The sequence below is a fragment of the Accipiter gentilis genome, chromosome 23 (assembly GCF_929443795.1).
Source record: "Accipiter gentilis chromosome 23, bAccGen1.1, whole genome shotgun sequence".
NCBI lineage: Eukaryota > Metazoa > Chordata > Aves > Accipitriformes > Accipitridae > Astur > Astur gentilis.
The window spans coordinates 5,350,815-5,365,409 of NC_064902.1; the positions used below are offsets into that span (position 1 = coordinate 5,350,815).

The following is a 14,595-nucleotide window of genomic DNA, read 5'->3' on the forward strand; positions in this document are numbered from 1 at the left end:
CCTGTTGCCCTCGGGCAGTAGGGCTGCGGGGCCCCAGCTGCGCACACAGACTTTTCCTCCAGAGGAGCAGGGCGCTGCCTCGCACCGTCAGGGGGACTTTGGGCCCAGGAGGGGCTGAACACACCGAAAACGGGTTCCCCTGCCCTCATCACCTGGCCAGCCTCAGCCCTCCCAGGCTCCCGCCCCACGTTGTGCAAGGCCCGGCAGTTACGCTGGCCCCAGGCCTTACCCAACAGCTCCTTCCTCCGTCTCCCGCTCAGTTTCAACATTATCTGGCCCCGGCCAGCTTGTCCCAGGGTTTTCGCCACTCCCACCCCCCGGCTGGCTCTGCCTCCTGCCAGCACAGCCCCGGCTGCCTTGCACTGCTCCCCCTCAGCTTTCCCGGCCCCCAGCAGGTCCCTGGGGTTGGACTGCACCATGCCCAAACTTGGACCAAACTTCCCCCCCAGCTTGGCTCCCCCCAAGTGGACACCCATGAACACGACGAGACTTGACTTAGGGTCCAGATAATGTTTATGAGCAAAAGACAAGCGATTACACTCTGGCAGGAGCATAAATACAGGAGCAGAGTCCCTGTGCTAGCCCTGTCAGGTCCTTCCCGGCTCCCTCGGTGTGTGGGTGCCACCCTGGTGGCTCTGCCCCTCCTCAAACACCCATCCCAGTGCTCGGCTGACAGCCCCAAAACGTGGGCTCGGCCTGTGCCCGCTGTGCATTCACAGGTGCTCAGCCCCACACCAGTGCCTGGGGACGGACGGGGAGGAGGTAGCCCCCACGCAGCAAGCTCAGCATAGCTGGCTCGAGGGGCTGGGTTTGGGGGATAGATACCCCTGCGCCAAGGGGAAGACCCTCCTTGGGGCTGGGGGGGCACCAGGGCCCCATGCCAGTGTGGGGTCTCCAGGGGGCTGTGCTTGAGCCTCCCCCTTTAGGGTCCGCTGTCCAGAGCCAGCACCATGAGCCCACAAGCACCCCGATGGGCACCCCGGTACCCCAAGTCTCTCTGGGGCTGCTCTGTATCCCCGTGGGAAGGTGGGCAGGACCCTGCTGTCCCAGCCGGGGCAGGCTGACCCGCCACCCTGCCTGCCAGGGTCCCCAGGGACAACCTTCTCGAGGCCACGGTGGGAAGGGTCCAGGCTCACGCAGATACCAAGGGGGCAAACCTACCAGGGCAGGGCTTCGGGACTGCCAGGGGCTACCTGGCACTTGGGGGGCCTGGCTCCCCCAGGGCAGGGAGAGCAGTCGTGCATGCCCCAGGCCAGCCCTGTCCTCCACCTGGGTGGTGTCACCCACCATCTGTGGGCACAGCAGCACAGGGGTCCTCCAAGTGCTGCCACATTCTTCCCTGGGGACCCCCACCCTTGGCACAGCTGCAGGATGGCAGAGAAAGGAGGGTGCCAGGCACAGGCAGCAGGTCCCAGGGTCTCAGCTCTCCTCCAGCAACCCGGGGTACCAGTAGCCCCACTCCAAGACCCCCGCAATGAGGGATGGAGCTGGGGGCTGCAGAGGAAGGCCAGCCCCCTCAGCTGGGGGCATTGCCTGCAAATGAGAGAAAGTCCTGCTCACCCCTTCCCCTGGCAGCTGTGCACCCCATGTCTAACACCCAGGTTGGACAGTTCCATGGGTGGGTTTCCCCACGCTCTGGAGTCCCACCATGCCCTCCCCTGGACTCACAGCCAGGGATTCCCCAGGGGACAGGCTCCCTGGCACAGCAGGGGCTCCCCCAGCTGGCACCATGCCCTGGGCAATGCCTATCAGTACGTCTGGGGCGTGAGGATGAAGAGTCGGTCTTCCTCCTTGCGGATCCACTTCATGAGCTTGTTGACAGCACTGATGGCGCCAGCCTTGGTCCCCAGGGGACTGTAGCATATGTAGAGCTCGAAGGCGCTGGTTACCTGGGTGAAGAAGGGCACATGCTGGGAACATGTCTGTGCCCCACTTGGGGCTGGCACCGCATCTTCCCTCCACGGGCTACCGCAAACAGGCGCAGGGGCTCCGGTGCAGGGACATGTGGTGGCAGCAGGGTACCCTAAATGGAGTTTTCTCAGAAGTGGGAGGATCAAACACCAGGGTGGGTTTTCTCAGTGGCACTGGGGAGTTCATGGCAGCGCATGGCACAGCCCTTGCTGCTGGAGCTCACCAGCTCCTGCTGCTATCCCTGCCCGTCCCTCCCTGGCACAGGGGCGCATGGGAGCAGGCTCACCCACAAAAGGACCGTGCACGGCCTGGGGGCCACCAAGGGGACCATGGAGCTGGTGCTGCGTTGTGCCACCACCCCCTTACTCCACCATGCAGTACCAGAGAAGACGGGCTCACCCAAACCCTGCAGACAGCCCTTACCCACGCCAGGAGGTTCTCACGGGGGCCTGTGAAGTAGATGTTCTTCAGGGGGCGTGAAGAGTTGTGAGCCCGGCTGTGGAGGTACTGGTAGAGCCCCAAGAGCCTCTCCTTCTCCTCCTCCCGCACGTAGGGTGCCTCAATCTCAGGGCTGCAGGAACACAGCACCCCATTAGCCCCCAGGAGAAGAGGATTCGTGGAGAAGGTTTGCCCCACGCCCCACTCCATGGCCTTGGCCTGATGGTTCCCTGGGGGCCTCACCTGGTGAAGAGCCCGGAGCTCTTGGACTTGTAGATGAAGTGTCGGAGGTCAGGGATGCCCACCTGGGCGACGCTGTAAAAGGGGGTGCGCAGGGCCTCCTGCAGAGCGTGGTGCACCCCCCGCCGCCGCAGACGCTCCTGGAAGCGCCGCTTACAGTCAGAGACGGTGAAGAAGTCCTCGCGGTCGGTAGAGACCAGCAGGAGGCACAGGTCCATCTCCTGCTCCAGGTAGGAGATGTGGGCATGGAAGAAGCCGCTGGAGTTGAACTTTGGGAGACAAATAGGAGTCCAGGCTTCGCCCTCCCGAAAGGAGGAAGAAGAGCTGATGAGGTTGAAGAGCAGATGGAGGTCAATGGGGTGGAGGAACTGATCCTTCTTCCTCACGAGAGACACCAGCTGGTTCCCTGACAGAAGAATGGAGAAGACCAGGCTCTTGGCCTTGGCCTGCTGGAGGCTGGTGCTGACAGCGTCCCGGACACTGGCGGCCAGGGGCAGGCAGCGCACGGCGCCCATGAGGAAGCTGGGGTCGTGGGCCATGAGGTCCAGCAGGTTGTCAGTGATGCGCTCAGAGCCGGCCAGGAGCCTGCGCAGGTCGTAGTTCTGCTTCTGCTGGAAGATGTGGTTGAGCTGGGTCCAGGTGAGCAGGCTCAGGATCTGGTAGTAGATGTAGAGCAGCTCGTGGGCAATCTCCTGCTCCGACTGCCGGGTCCGCGCCACTGCCACCAGCACCAGCGGGCTCCTCCGCACAAAGACCACCTTGTAGCCATCTGCTTGGGAGGGAGTTCCCCGGGGGGGCCGGGGACAGACTCGTAAAAGCCTGGTTCCCTGGGGCTGCAAGGGGGAGCCAGGCTGCAGCCTCCCCCCAGCAACCAATCTGCCCCTGGGGACAGCTAACGTGGCCCACGGTGGCAGGGGCACGGCACTGGGCAGGCCATGACACCCACCCTGTCCCACTCCCCCCCAGGGCGGTACCTGCATGGATGGACCGGATGGCGTTTTTCTCAGCCTCCAGGAAGGACACCAGGGCCATCATGACGCCCATGGTGCTGGAGAGGGCCTCCTCGGAGCCATAGCGGGAGTACACGGGCTTGCCCGCCTCGCTCAGCACAAAGACGTGCTTCCGGTGCATGCGCCAGGCGTCCATGGTCACATCCTCCTCCTCCTTGCCCGACAGCACCGAGTCGCGGCGGGTGGTCTGCGGGGATGGCTCCAGCTTCCCCTCCTTGCTTTGCCTCATCTCCTCTTCCAGGTCGAGGGCCATGCCCGTGAGCTGCGTGCTCAGCTCGCTGAAGTCCTTGCTGATCTGCTCCATGCTAGTTGGCTCGGCTGGCTCCCCCCGCCTCTCCTCCGGGCTCCGTGCCGCGGCCGCCCCGTCCTCGGGACTCGTCAGGTCCTCATAGGAGCGGGTGTGCACGAACATGGCTCCCTCCTGGCCCGCCCCTGCGAACAATGGGCCGTGCAGTGTCCGTCTGCCTGTCCCCCATACTGAGGCAGCGGGTGGACGGAAGGTGCAAAAGGGACAGGGCTTTGCAGGGAGGGACCTGCCCTTCTCTCCCCATTCCGTGGCACCCAGGGGTGTGGGTCCTGCTGGTGGGGAGCAGCCAGAGGGCCCATCTCCCCCTGCCCGCGGGGTGCAAAGAGCCCAGCCTGCACGATGAGGAGCTGCTTCCCTCCCCCCGCCCCCCGCTTACCCCTGCGGTGAGCTCTGCCCCCGTACCTGGCTCCGTCCCCTGCGCCAGCCCAGGCGTGGGGCTCTCAGATCGCTCCGCATGCTGCCCATCTCCCGGCGCCAGGGACCCGTTGGGCACTTCCCAGCCTTTCTTCTTGTGGACATCTGCAGCCATTCCTCGGGGCAGGACCTGCATGTGACCCACAATGTCACCCCTCTGTTCCTTCACCTGCAAAATGGGTCCCGAAACGCTCCGCTCTCGAGCGGGGCCATGCCAGCATCGTTGTCTCAATCCTGCTGGCTCAGCAAGCACCACCGAGCCCTGGTGAGACGTCAGGAAAGCCGCTCTAATCCAGCAGGATTTCCTCCCTCCCGCGGCCCCAGCTCTTTCCAGCCTCCCGGCCCCAGCACCTTTCATCCAGGATTGGCCCCGATTTCCCCCGAGCGCTGGAAAAGCCGCGTCCCGGCAGCAAAAGGGAGATGGCCCTGGATGGGGCTGGACCCGCACACCAACAACCCCAGAGGCCTCTTGTTTGCCAAGGGCGGGTTTTATGGCCTTCCTTGGCCAGGATTAGGTGGCTGAGATGAGACCAGGCTGGTGACGCTCCTCCTGAGGCCACGGCTGCTCAGATGGCCCAACCTCCTGCGAGCAGGGTGCGCTCTCAAGCCCCTGCCCGGTGGGTCAGCCCTCCTGCGCACAGCCCGGCCGTGCCCCCAGCCCGCACTTTCCCCCCCACCCGGGAAGGGGAAGCCGGCCCAAAAGTGAAGGCAGGCACAGAAGCGAAAGCAACAGGAGGAAGGCAGGCTGGCCCAGCACCCTGCGCTTCCGAAACCAGCCCCGGCTTCGCTCCGTGCTTCGTGACACCTCCTGCCCCCCAGACCCAAGCCCGGCAGGTAACGCCGCACCTGGGGGAGCCGGAGCCCGACCTCAAAAGCCTGCGACAACCCAACAGCCCGGGACGGTGCCGGGCTGCGGATGAGGGTCCCGTCCTCGCCTGGCCGGCTGCACCGCTGCCAGCCCGCTGTCCTTCCCCGGAGCTCCCCCCCCCCCTCCCTCCGCGGGTGAGGGTCTCCCCGTCCCGGTCCCGGTCCCGGTCCCTCCTCCGCCCCGGGGAGGGTCACCGCTCCCCGAGCACCGCCGTGCCCCGTGGAAGCGCCAGCCCCGAGGACCCCAGCCCCGAAGGACAACGCGCAGGGACCGACCTTCGCGGCTCCTCCCGTCAGCGCCGGAGGCCCGGGCGAGCGGCGCGGCGGGGGCAGCCCGGCAGCGCCCCGGCAAAGGCCTAGGCGGGGCGAGGGGGGGGGCGACGACGCCGGCGGCGGCGGGCGGCCGCCTCCCGCCCTACCCCCGGCCCCGGCCCCCGCGGTGCCCCCGGCATCGCGGCACCCCGGCCCGGCGGGAACCGCCCCCCCGCGGCCTTGCCCGGGCCCGGCCTCGCCGCCCCAAGGTCGGCCGCCGGCCCCGCGGAACCATGGGAGCTGTAGGCAGCCCCCGCTTCCCCGCTCCTCGCCTCCGCCGCCGCCGCCGCCCCTCCGCGACTACAGCTCCCGGCAGGCCGCGCCGGCGCCGCCGCGCGGGGCACGCTGGGAAACGGAGTCCGCCCGTAGCCCTTGCCGGCGCGGGGCATGGCGGGAGCGGTAGTGCGGCGGCCGGCGGGGACCCGACTCCACTTCCCAGAGTGCCCCGCGCGCGGGGCGTCGGGGAGCGGAAGTTCCGGTTTCTCGCCGTGGTTGCGCTGGGCCTGGCGCGGCGGGAGCGGCGGCGGTGAAGGTGAGGGGCGGCCTCTCGCCCCGGTGGCCCGGCCGGGGCCTCCCGGTGCGGCGGGGGTCGTGGGTCGTGGGCTTCTGCTCTGGGGAGGGGAGGGCGGGTGCGGGGTCTGGCGTGGGGCCGCCGGGGTGGGGGAGCGGGGGCGGCGGCTCCCGGGGATCTCCCGGCGTACGGGAGGGGAGCGGGGACGTCTCCCGGCGTACAGGGGCGGGGCAGAGCTTCCCGTACGGCCGCCCGGAACGGGGAAGCGGTGGGTCGAGGGGGGTGTCTGTTTTTGGGGCGTCCCCTGGGATAAAGGGGGGGGGGGGGGAATCTCAGTGCCGAGAGAGGGCGGCGGGGCGGGGGTCTCCTGAGGGTCTCCCGGGATGGGGAGGTGTCTTCCCGTGGGGCTGTCCGGGGTAGAGCAGTGTGTGTGTGGGGAGGTCCTTCCTAGGGGCCACCTGGGATAGAGGAGCAAGGGGTTCGTCCTGTGGAGCCCATCAGGATAGAGGGGGGGGCTCTTTGTGTCTCTTCTGGGGTCGCCCGAGATGGGGGGATAGCCCGAGGCGGGGGGCTGCCTCGGCTGCGAGCTGCGAGGAAGTGGGTCCTGGCTCCGCGGCCGGCTGTGGGCTCAGTCTCCTCGTCAGAGCCTCACGCCCCAGCTGGGACAGGGGCCGTGGGCTTGGGCAGCTCGGTCCCGGTACGGGAGTACCGCGGGGTGCCCCGCACGGTTGTGCCAAGCGTTGGGGCCTGCCCTCTGTGTCGTTGTCAGTGGTTGTGGTGTTTCTGGGTATCTCTCTGTTATTGTGAGGCCCTGGTCAAAATTAGGGCTTCTTTCACACCATGTCATATGCCTTTCTGTGAAAAGCTTCTCTGAACACTCGTGTTTTTAAAAGGGATGGACAAAAAGTGGGCTGCATTCATGCTGGGGTGCAGAGAAAGGTGATTGGGGCTGCCGCTGGGAGCGTGTTAGCTGATAGTAATCTCCAGTGATGGGCTAAATGGGATTTTGGACTGTAAATAAAGGCTTAGGTGGAGGCAGGATGTGGCCTGGCTCATGCTGGAGGCAGGTAGAGGCCGGGTAACGCAGTGGTTGTGAACTACTGGGAATAATAATGCTGACGTCTCGCGTTTTGTTTTTTAAAACAATTGGCGCCACAAGAGTTTGGTGGTGTTGCTGATGTGTGGTATTAATTTTGGAAACACTGCTAAAGGTGGAATATGCTTTTCTATCCCAGCAGGGCGTTGGTGGTGTGAAAGTCTCTCCCAACACTCCCTAGTTGGGAATGTGCTCGTGAAATCCTTTGGGACAGGCAAGATCAGGATAGTAATGGGGATGGGAGTGTGTGTTTAGAAGTTCACCTAGTTGTTTCTAATACATGTTTTTAGAAGTATCATACAGCTGAAAAGCACACGCATCCCCTTTTTTAAGTCCAAACCTCCAGCCTGACACCTGGAAGAGCTGAAATAGTTCTCTCCCTCCACTTTCAAACTTCAGTGACACGGTTTTGATCTTTCTTCACTTCTGTATTAGACATCTTCAACTTTAACATTGGAAATAACAGGCTTTCTTGGCTACCTGCAGTTTCTGCAGCTTGGAGAAACGTTTTCTTTTGTACCTCCTGTAGTACTTGAATTTCACAGTGGCTTTTTCCTTTCTTCAGCCTTACAAAAACTTCACTAGGCACAGAAAGTTGTTCTGCAGCAAATTACTTCCTCTATTCTTTAAGCGTAGTCTTGTGTGTAGTTATGTGTTTGATTTTCTCGTGGTCTATAAATACCAAGTCTGGCAGTCTTGGCAAAATCTGTTTGGAGAGAAGTTGTGAGTATCGGAGTATTTTTCTGAAAATAGCATCTCTTTGAAACTTCACCTTGTCTAGTCCATCACCAATTTCTCCTCTCTTCCCCCCAGATTTGGAAAACAAGGTGCAAAGTTGGGTGTAATTTGGTGAGGAGATGCTCAAGGGCTGTGCTGGCATTCCTCACTCTGCCCCTTGCCAGAAATCTTTAATTATTCCTTAAGAAGGCCAGCTTCTTAGTCTGGCTCAGTTGCACAGTTCTGATGTACGATGCCATTATTTTACCATAGTATGATGCAAATTGAAATAAGAGATCCAGAAGAGTCTGCCGTCAGGCTTGACACGTGCAGTTTGGAAAGTGGAACTGGGAATGTCCCCTGAGCGGGAGTGCTGGGCTGTCTGGGAGTGCACTGAGGAGGGCAGGGGCACGGGCCTGAGGAGGTCCTTGGGTGTAATTGCCAGGGAGCGTCTGGAGCTCCATCAGTTCTCTCATGTCTGCTGAGAGGGCTGCGGGACCACCGGTTGTTGGAGGAACTAAGACCACAAAAGAGCTTCCTCTCCTTTGAGTTGTACCTTCTGTATCTTCACTGGAGCTGAGGCTTTGCCACCAGGAAATAGAGCCAGCTGGGATATGAGGAGGGAAACGTAATGCGTACTTTCAGGATGCATATCTGCCCTCCTGAATATTCAGTATAATTGTAACAGCTAATTATTGTCTTAAAAGAACTCTGAATCTGGGCTCTGTGAGTAACTGGACCACGCTGTGCGTTTTGCGGCTGCGTTATTGTGTCACTCTGAAATGTCCTTTGTTGCCGTCTCCTTCAGATGTGTGGTTGTGACTAAACTATGGCAAAACTAATTGATGCACAGTTCCTAGCACTTGAGGGTGGATTTTTGCTGTGCTTTGCTGTTGGCCTGGCCCCAGCCCCAGGCTCTGTTGGTGTGTCTTTGGCAAACAGCCTTACTCACACTGACCTGTCTCCCAGTGTCAGCCTGTGAGCAGGGAGATGGGACCTGAGCTGGCAATTACCTGAAGGGTCAGTCCTGATGGCGTCTTATCACAGTGTGCGCCTTTCGGAGCAGTTGTAGCAGGGTGTACCTTCAGGAGATCTTGGCATTGGTGGAAGCCAGTCTGAGAAGTTTCTGTCCCTGTCCTGCAGTTTGCTGTCACCTTGTTTTGTGGGGCTGGGTAGTAAACCATACTGCTGAAATAACCTGAGTTGAATATAACTCTCGTTGGAGGGTCACTTGTGGTGCAGACCCAGAAAAGCACAAGTTGGCACAACTATCACGTTGCACATTGCCAAAGGCAGAGAGGAGGGAGCAAATCATATCAGGCTGAACAGGGGACTGTCAGAGCCAGTGTTGCTGCCTGTGTTATTGAACCATGACCTCATACTCATGGATGTTGCTGCATGGCTCTGCTGATCTATGCCAGGCCTGATATCAGTCCAATGGTATTTTTTTCCCTGTCTGATAATTTGAACATTATATACAAACATTTTCTAGCTGGCAAAGGATTTCTTTTTTTTTTAAACATCGGTGAGCTTGTTGACTTAATGAGAACTGGAGAGGGGGAGGAAATCCAAAAAGGAAGAACAAGAAACACCATGTCTGCAGGCTGCAAAAGATCATAGATAAAAGGACTGGCTGATGACAGCCACTCGTAATGATGACTGCCATAACCACCTCTGTTTGCCTGTCCTCTCTGTGGAGGGCACAGTGGCAGTTCTCTTAGATTCACCTCTGAGAAAGAAAAAAAAATGATAGAGCTTGTGGAGGAAATCTTTGGGACCAGGGAGGTGCTTGTTGCATCAAGAGCCGTGCAAAACGTGAGCAGACCAGTGTTCTCGGGCTTGAGTGGCCAACTGAATGAACCTGTTTCTTTGGAAATGGTGTTACGGTGGATGGATCAGTGGTGGTTGTACAGGTTGCCTTCATCAGCCATCACACCCTTGCATGCTGAGGCCTGCCAAGCTTTGCTGTCCCTGGCTCCCACAGCTGGTGATGGACCCTGGCAGCAGTGGGTAGTCCCTCTTGGCAGGGCAGCTCCATTTAGCTCCTTGGCACAGGCGGCTGCTGGCAGCGGCATCTGGAATCGCTCCCTGGTGTAAGGTCTGTCATAACCTCTGTCAACCTGCCACCCATGTGGCAGCGCTGGCCTTTGGAAATAAGAAGAAACAGGATCTTGTGTGCTTTTCTTCAACATCAGCTGCTCTAGACAGGCCTGGTGCTGACTGTACTGTCTTCTGTTCCACCTAACCACTGCAGTTAGTTTAATCTTGCTTTTGAGCTGCTTTGTAAGAGCATGTGAGTCCCAGGTTTCCTAACCTTGGTCTGGTGGCATGGCAGCCCTCCTGAACAACTGCAGCTGGACTAGCCAGAGTAGGTTTGAGACCATCAGGTTGCTAGCTACCTCATTTTGCTTTATGCTCTACTGCAACCTTTTTTTGGGGGGGAAAGATGGAAGTAGTTCCCATTTCAAGTCCTGGCTTTGGCAATTGCCAGGAAATCCTCACCTTCTCCGCTGGTGGAAGTGGATGAAATTTTAGAACTCTCTTGAGGCAAGTGTTATTTGTGGCACTAGGCTTGATGAGGGCAGCGTTGGAGAACAGTGCCTGTAATGATTTATTGGCAAAGCGTACTCTGTTATCTATGTAGTTTTGAGGGCAGAGTAACCATAGTAGACCAATGGTAGTGATCGTTTCCTCGAACAGCAAAGAGCTTTTGGCAAAAATAGTTTGGATTAAACATTAATTACAAACTGTTGTTCGGCAGTGGTCCTCGTTGTTTATAGATTGTGGTGTTCTCACATTTCTAGCTGCACTCCAAATAGTGTCAGACAGCACAGTATGTTGGAAAGCTTTGTGTTAATCAAAGCAGATATCAAATTGTTTGCCCACCCGTATTGACAGTTTGATTTCAGAAGTCATTTGATGCTTGCAAATTTGAACATGGAGAAACGCAACAATTAAATACATTCATGCCTGAGTGTGGTCTTGTATATTTGTGGATCCTGATCGGATGTTACTCACGCCCCTTCTAACCAGCAGTGTTTTTCTTATGTGATATGTGTTTTTTGCCTTGTGGCTTATTGTCATGTTATTTATTCAGCAGGTTGTGCTGTCTTGGTGTTCTTAGAGTGAATTAACCATTTCTGGAAGCGTACCAGACAAGATAAAAATGTGGGGAGACCATCGACAAGGCAACAGAATGGGGTCTTTTCGGTAAGCATTTGAATGTACTGTTTGTTTCAGCAACATTCTTAAATACCATAAGCCATAGGAACTTTCTGTCTGTCAGTATTTCTGCGCATCGTCCCGTAAGCAGACTATTTTGGTAAAAGTTCTGAGGTCTGTGTGGAGCTAGGTGTGATTGCCAAAGAATAGGCATGTTAAGTGACAGTGTAACTTTCTGCATTTCTGTTTTTAATTTCTTTTTTTTTTTTAACAACAGCTGCTTTTAGTATTTCTATTCCTTCTCCACACCAGCTTTTCTAGTGATGCTTAGTTTAGCTGTTGTAAGCTAAGGTGATGATATGCCATATGGATTTTGGTACTATGCACTGTTAAGACCTAGAAGAGTAGTGCCTAATAGCGTGATGTTGATTCTCTTCAACCTTTGTGCTTGCCTTAACTTCAGAAATACTGTCACTTTCATTGCACACAGGATTTTATGAAAACTGTGAGACTTTAGTTCTCTCCATGAGTTTAAGTAGATCGTATATCCCCATGTTCTTGGTGCTACTCCTTCGTAAGACATTTTTGAATGTCACTGGAACTGTTTTAAAGATTCATATGCAACTGACTCGCACAGCCCGATGTTTTGCTTAGTTTACATTCTTCTGGTTGTTACTAGGCCCTGTGTTTGCAAGAGGGCTCCGGGTATAAAAAAAATAAATAAAAATGGAGGCACCAAAAGCTAGGGTTTTCCTCTGTTGTGCATAAATCTTTCATCCTTTGCTTACGTGTCCACCTCAGTTACTTGAACACCAGCATGATAAAGGTACTTCCTCATGGCATACCTTAGGTTTCTGCAACAAGAATACTTCAAATAATTGTCTAATTGTAATGTGTTGAGAAAGCTGATGACATTTGAGCTCTGAAAAACAGTATCCTCCAGAACATGTCTTAACAGTATTGATGAGGGAGTGATTGTGTTTTGTGACGATATCAGTAGTGCTGTCCTGTTGATTTTTAAGGGGATTTTATTGGCATCATTCTTTACTGTGTTGGGTGGGGAATTCTAACCTTGAACCAATTTTAATTACTGTTCTACATGGTGGTGAAACAGGGGCGTGTAGCTTAGGAAATCTGTATATGGTTTGATTAACTATGCAAATGTCACCTTGCATTCTGTTGGTGAGTGATTCTGGAGTGAAACTTGAAGAACAACATGACTTGCTGTAGTTGCTAAGGAAATGACCACTGATTTGGGTAGCATTTGGTGTTATTTTACAATGTGTTGATATTTTATTATTGTGTTTTTTTGAAAATGTATTGGAGCCTCGCTTAGATGAAAAATCAGGTAGCTCCATCTCAAAAGAAAAAAACCCAAACCTCACTGGGTTTTGAAAAACCTTCTTAAGAGGAAACCTCTTCCTGAGTGGTTTTATGCAGGTATCAGGAGAGCTCATAGCTACAGTGTTGTAAACTCGGTGTAAGACAGCCAGTCTGGAGGCACGAGCGCAGGATCATCTTGAATGTTGAGTGTTGGCATATTCCTGTGAGGCATCCTTGAAGTCTGAACTGATAGCTTTCAGCATTTTGCCAGTTTAGACTCCAGCACAAGGAAGCATAAATGAGTCTCTGTAGTATGTTAATAGAGCATGTTTGGTAACCTCTGCTTTTATGTGCCTCAGGATGACGTGTTAAGTTAGCTGTTTGTAATACTGCCCGGAGAGCTTAAGCTCAAGTGGTTCCTTGCAGGCGTGTGCTGGTGATGCTAATGAACAAACAAACACACCAGCTGGTGGAACCTTGAACAGCTGCAGAGCTGTGTGCAGTGCAGGACTATGTGGATTGCTACCATCATTAACCCATTAATATTGCAGGTATTCCCTGTTGAGTGCTTCTGGAAATTGTGCTGAAATGGGAGCACCCAAGTTTACTTTCTCACATCTGTCGTATGCTGCCTCATCTTAAACTGCCAAACATCAATATCTTCTGCGGATCTTAGACTGTTACACAACTCTATAAAGTTTAGAGAAGAATGTGCTGCTGTGTAGATTTCAGACTCTAAGCACGTTATGAATAATACTGTCTTTATTTCTACAGTGGGAGCCAAGAAGAAAGGTTTGCTCCCGGGTGGAACAGGGAATATCCTCCTTCCCTTGATAGTCTTGCTCAAGAAAGACACTCTGGCAACTTCTCTGGCAGAGAATCACTTCCTTTTGATATCCAGGCACTCACAGGCCTCCTCAATCCTCAGTTTGCCAACAGAGAGGAACCTTCTTTCAGCTTTGGAGCTAGAGATGGACCACGTAGTGACTTCAGAGGCGGGGAGGGGCACCATGATTTCAGGGGCAGAGATTTCCCACCATCTGACTTCCAGGGCAGAGATGAGTCTCAGATGGATTTCAGAGGTAGGGAGCCACCCTCTTCTGAGTATAGGGGCAGGGATATGTATTCTGGAGACTTCCGGGAGAGAGAAGGGCCACCTATGGACTTCAGAGGTGGGGATGTTCCTTCAGTGGACTACAGGAACAGGGAGACATTCCGTATGAACTACAGGGATAGGGAAGCACATAATATGGATTACAGGGGCAGAGATGAACCTCCATCAGACTTCCGGGGAAGGGGGTCTTTTGATCTAGACTTCAGAGGTCGAGATGGATCTCATGCAGACTTTAGGGCAAGAGATGTGCCTGAGTTAGACTACAGGGGCAGAGAGCATTCCTATTCAGACTTCAGAAATAGGGATGTACCTGATTTGGACTTCAGGGGTGTGGGCACCTCTGATTTGGACTTCAGAAACAGAAATGCACCATCGTCAGACTTCAGAAACAGGCACAGGTCCCGATCTGATCAGGATTTTAGGAGCAGAGATGTGGCTCCTCCTATGGACTTTTCAGATAGGGAAATGCCTCCTGTGGATCAAAACCTTGTAGATTTTAGGCGCAACCAATCTACTGTACCTTTAGCAGAAAGAGAGGGCTCTGGTTTAAGCACCAGCAAGAGAGAGGAGTCTGCACTTGGTCTAGATAGAACTCCCTTTGGTAGCCAAAAAGGAGAATTTCAACATTCAGAAGCACCAGCCAGAGAAGAGGAATCACTTGGACTGGGTCTTGAAGATGACACCTCACACAATTTTCAAAATAGCCGTGGACCTCTTCCTACTCTTCAGGACCAAGAGGAGCAACCTCAGACCTTTGCTAACAAGCAGCAACAGCAGCAGCTTTCTGGGGGGGAGCAGCAGCAAAGATCCGATTCTGATCTTGGGTTAAAGGGTGAAGGTGGCCTGGATTTCCTTGGAAGGCAAGATACTGACTACCGAAACATCGAGTATCGTGATGTGGATCACCGTCTGCCAGGGCATCAGATGTTTGATTATGAACATGGCAAGTCCTTTTCAGAAGGAAAACCCAGCAAAGATTCTAGGCCCTATAAGAGCCTTCAGGTAGGTAGTTTTGTCAATTGATGTTTCTATTAAATGCGTGTTGGCCAAAGAATGGAAGGAGCTGGGAAGGAGTCTTCTGTTCATATCCTATCAGTTCTATCCTAATCCACTGTCCTTCTCTGAGATCATCCTCAGGCTCCAGGTTGTTTTAATGGGCACCCTCTCTATCTC

At 55.4% G+C, this 14,595-nt stretch overlaps 2 protein-coding genes across 5 annotated transcripts in view; one reads left to right on the top strand and one right to left on the bottom strand.

The window, feature by feature from the left end:
- Nucleotides 1-495: 495 nt before the first annotated feature.
- On the bottom strand, nucleotides 496-5,687 carry MON1A (MON1 homolog A, secretory trafficking associated). Of its 3 annotated transcripts, none has more exons than XM_049826665.1 (6): nucleotides 5,464-5,687; nucleotides 4,309-4,450; nucleotides 3,564-4,031; nucleotides 2,593-3,358; nucleotides 2,335-2,482; nucleotides 496-1,889 (listed from the first exon to the last, which is right to left on the bottom strand). In XM_049826665.1, the coding sequence occupies exons 2-6, from the start codon at nucleotides 4,433-4,435 to the stop codon at nucleotides 1,749-1,751; spliced, it is 1,650 nt and encodes a 549-aa protein (XP_049682622.1). In that variant the 5' UTR covers nucleotides 4,436-4,450; nucleotides 5,464-5,687; the 3' UTR covers nucleotides 496-1,748. The 3 variants fall into 3 exon arrangements, with proteins under 3 accessions (XP_049682622.1, XP_049682620.1, XP_049682619.1); XM_049826663.1 differs by having other exon boundaries at nucleotides 2,593-3,361; XM_049826662.1 differs by lacking the exon at nucleotides 5,464-5,687 and having other exon boundaries at nucleotides 2,593-3,361; nucleotides 4,309-4,456.
- Nucleotides 5,688-5,963: 276 nt separating this feature from the next.
- RBM6 (RNA binding motif protein 6) overlaps nucleotides 5,964-14,595 on the top strand; it is a 59,657-nt gene continuing 51,025 nt past the window's right edge. Inside the window, exons 1-3 of one of the 2 annotated variants that reach the window (XM_049826254.1) lie at nucleotides 5,964-6,031; nucleotides 10,924-11,033; nucleotides 13,083-14,424. In XM_049826254.1, the coding sequence (XP_049682211.1) occupies nucleotides 10,990-11,033; nucleotides 13,083-14,424 (1,386 nt within the window). In that variant the 5' untranslated portion in view covers nucleotides 5,964-6,031; nucleotides 10,924-10,989. Of the gene's footprint in view, nucleotides 6,032-10,920; nucleotides 11,034-13,082; nucleotides 14,425-14,595 lie in introns of both variants that reach the window. The other variant, XM_049826253.1, reaches the window with a different exon arrangement.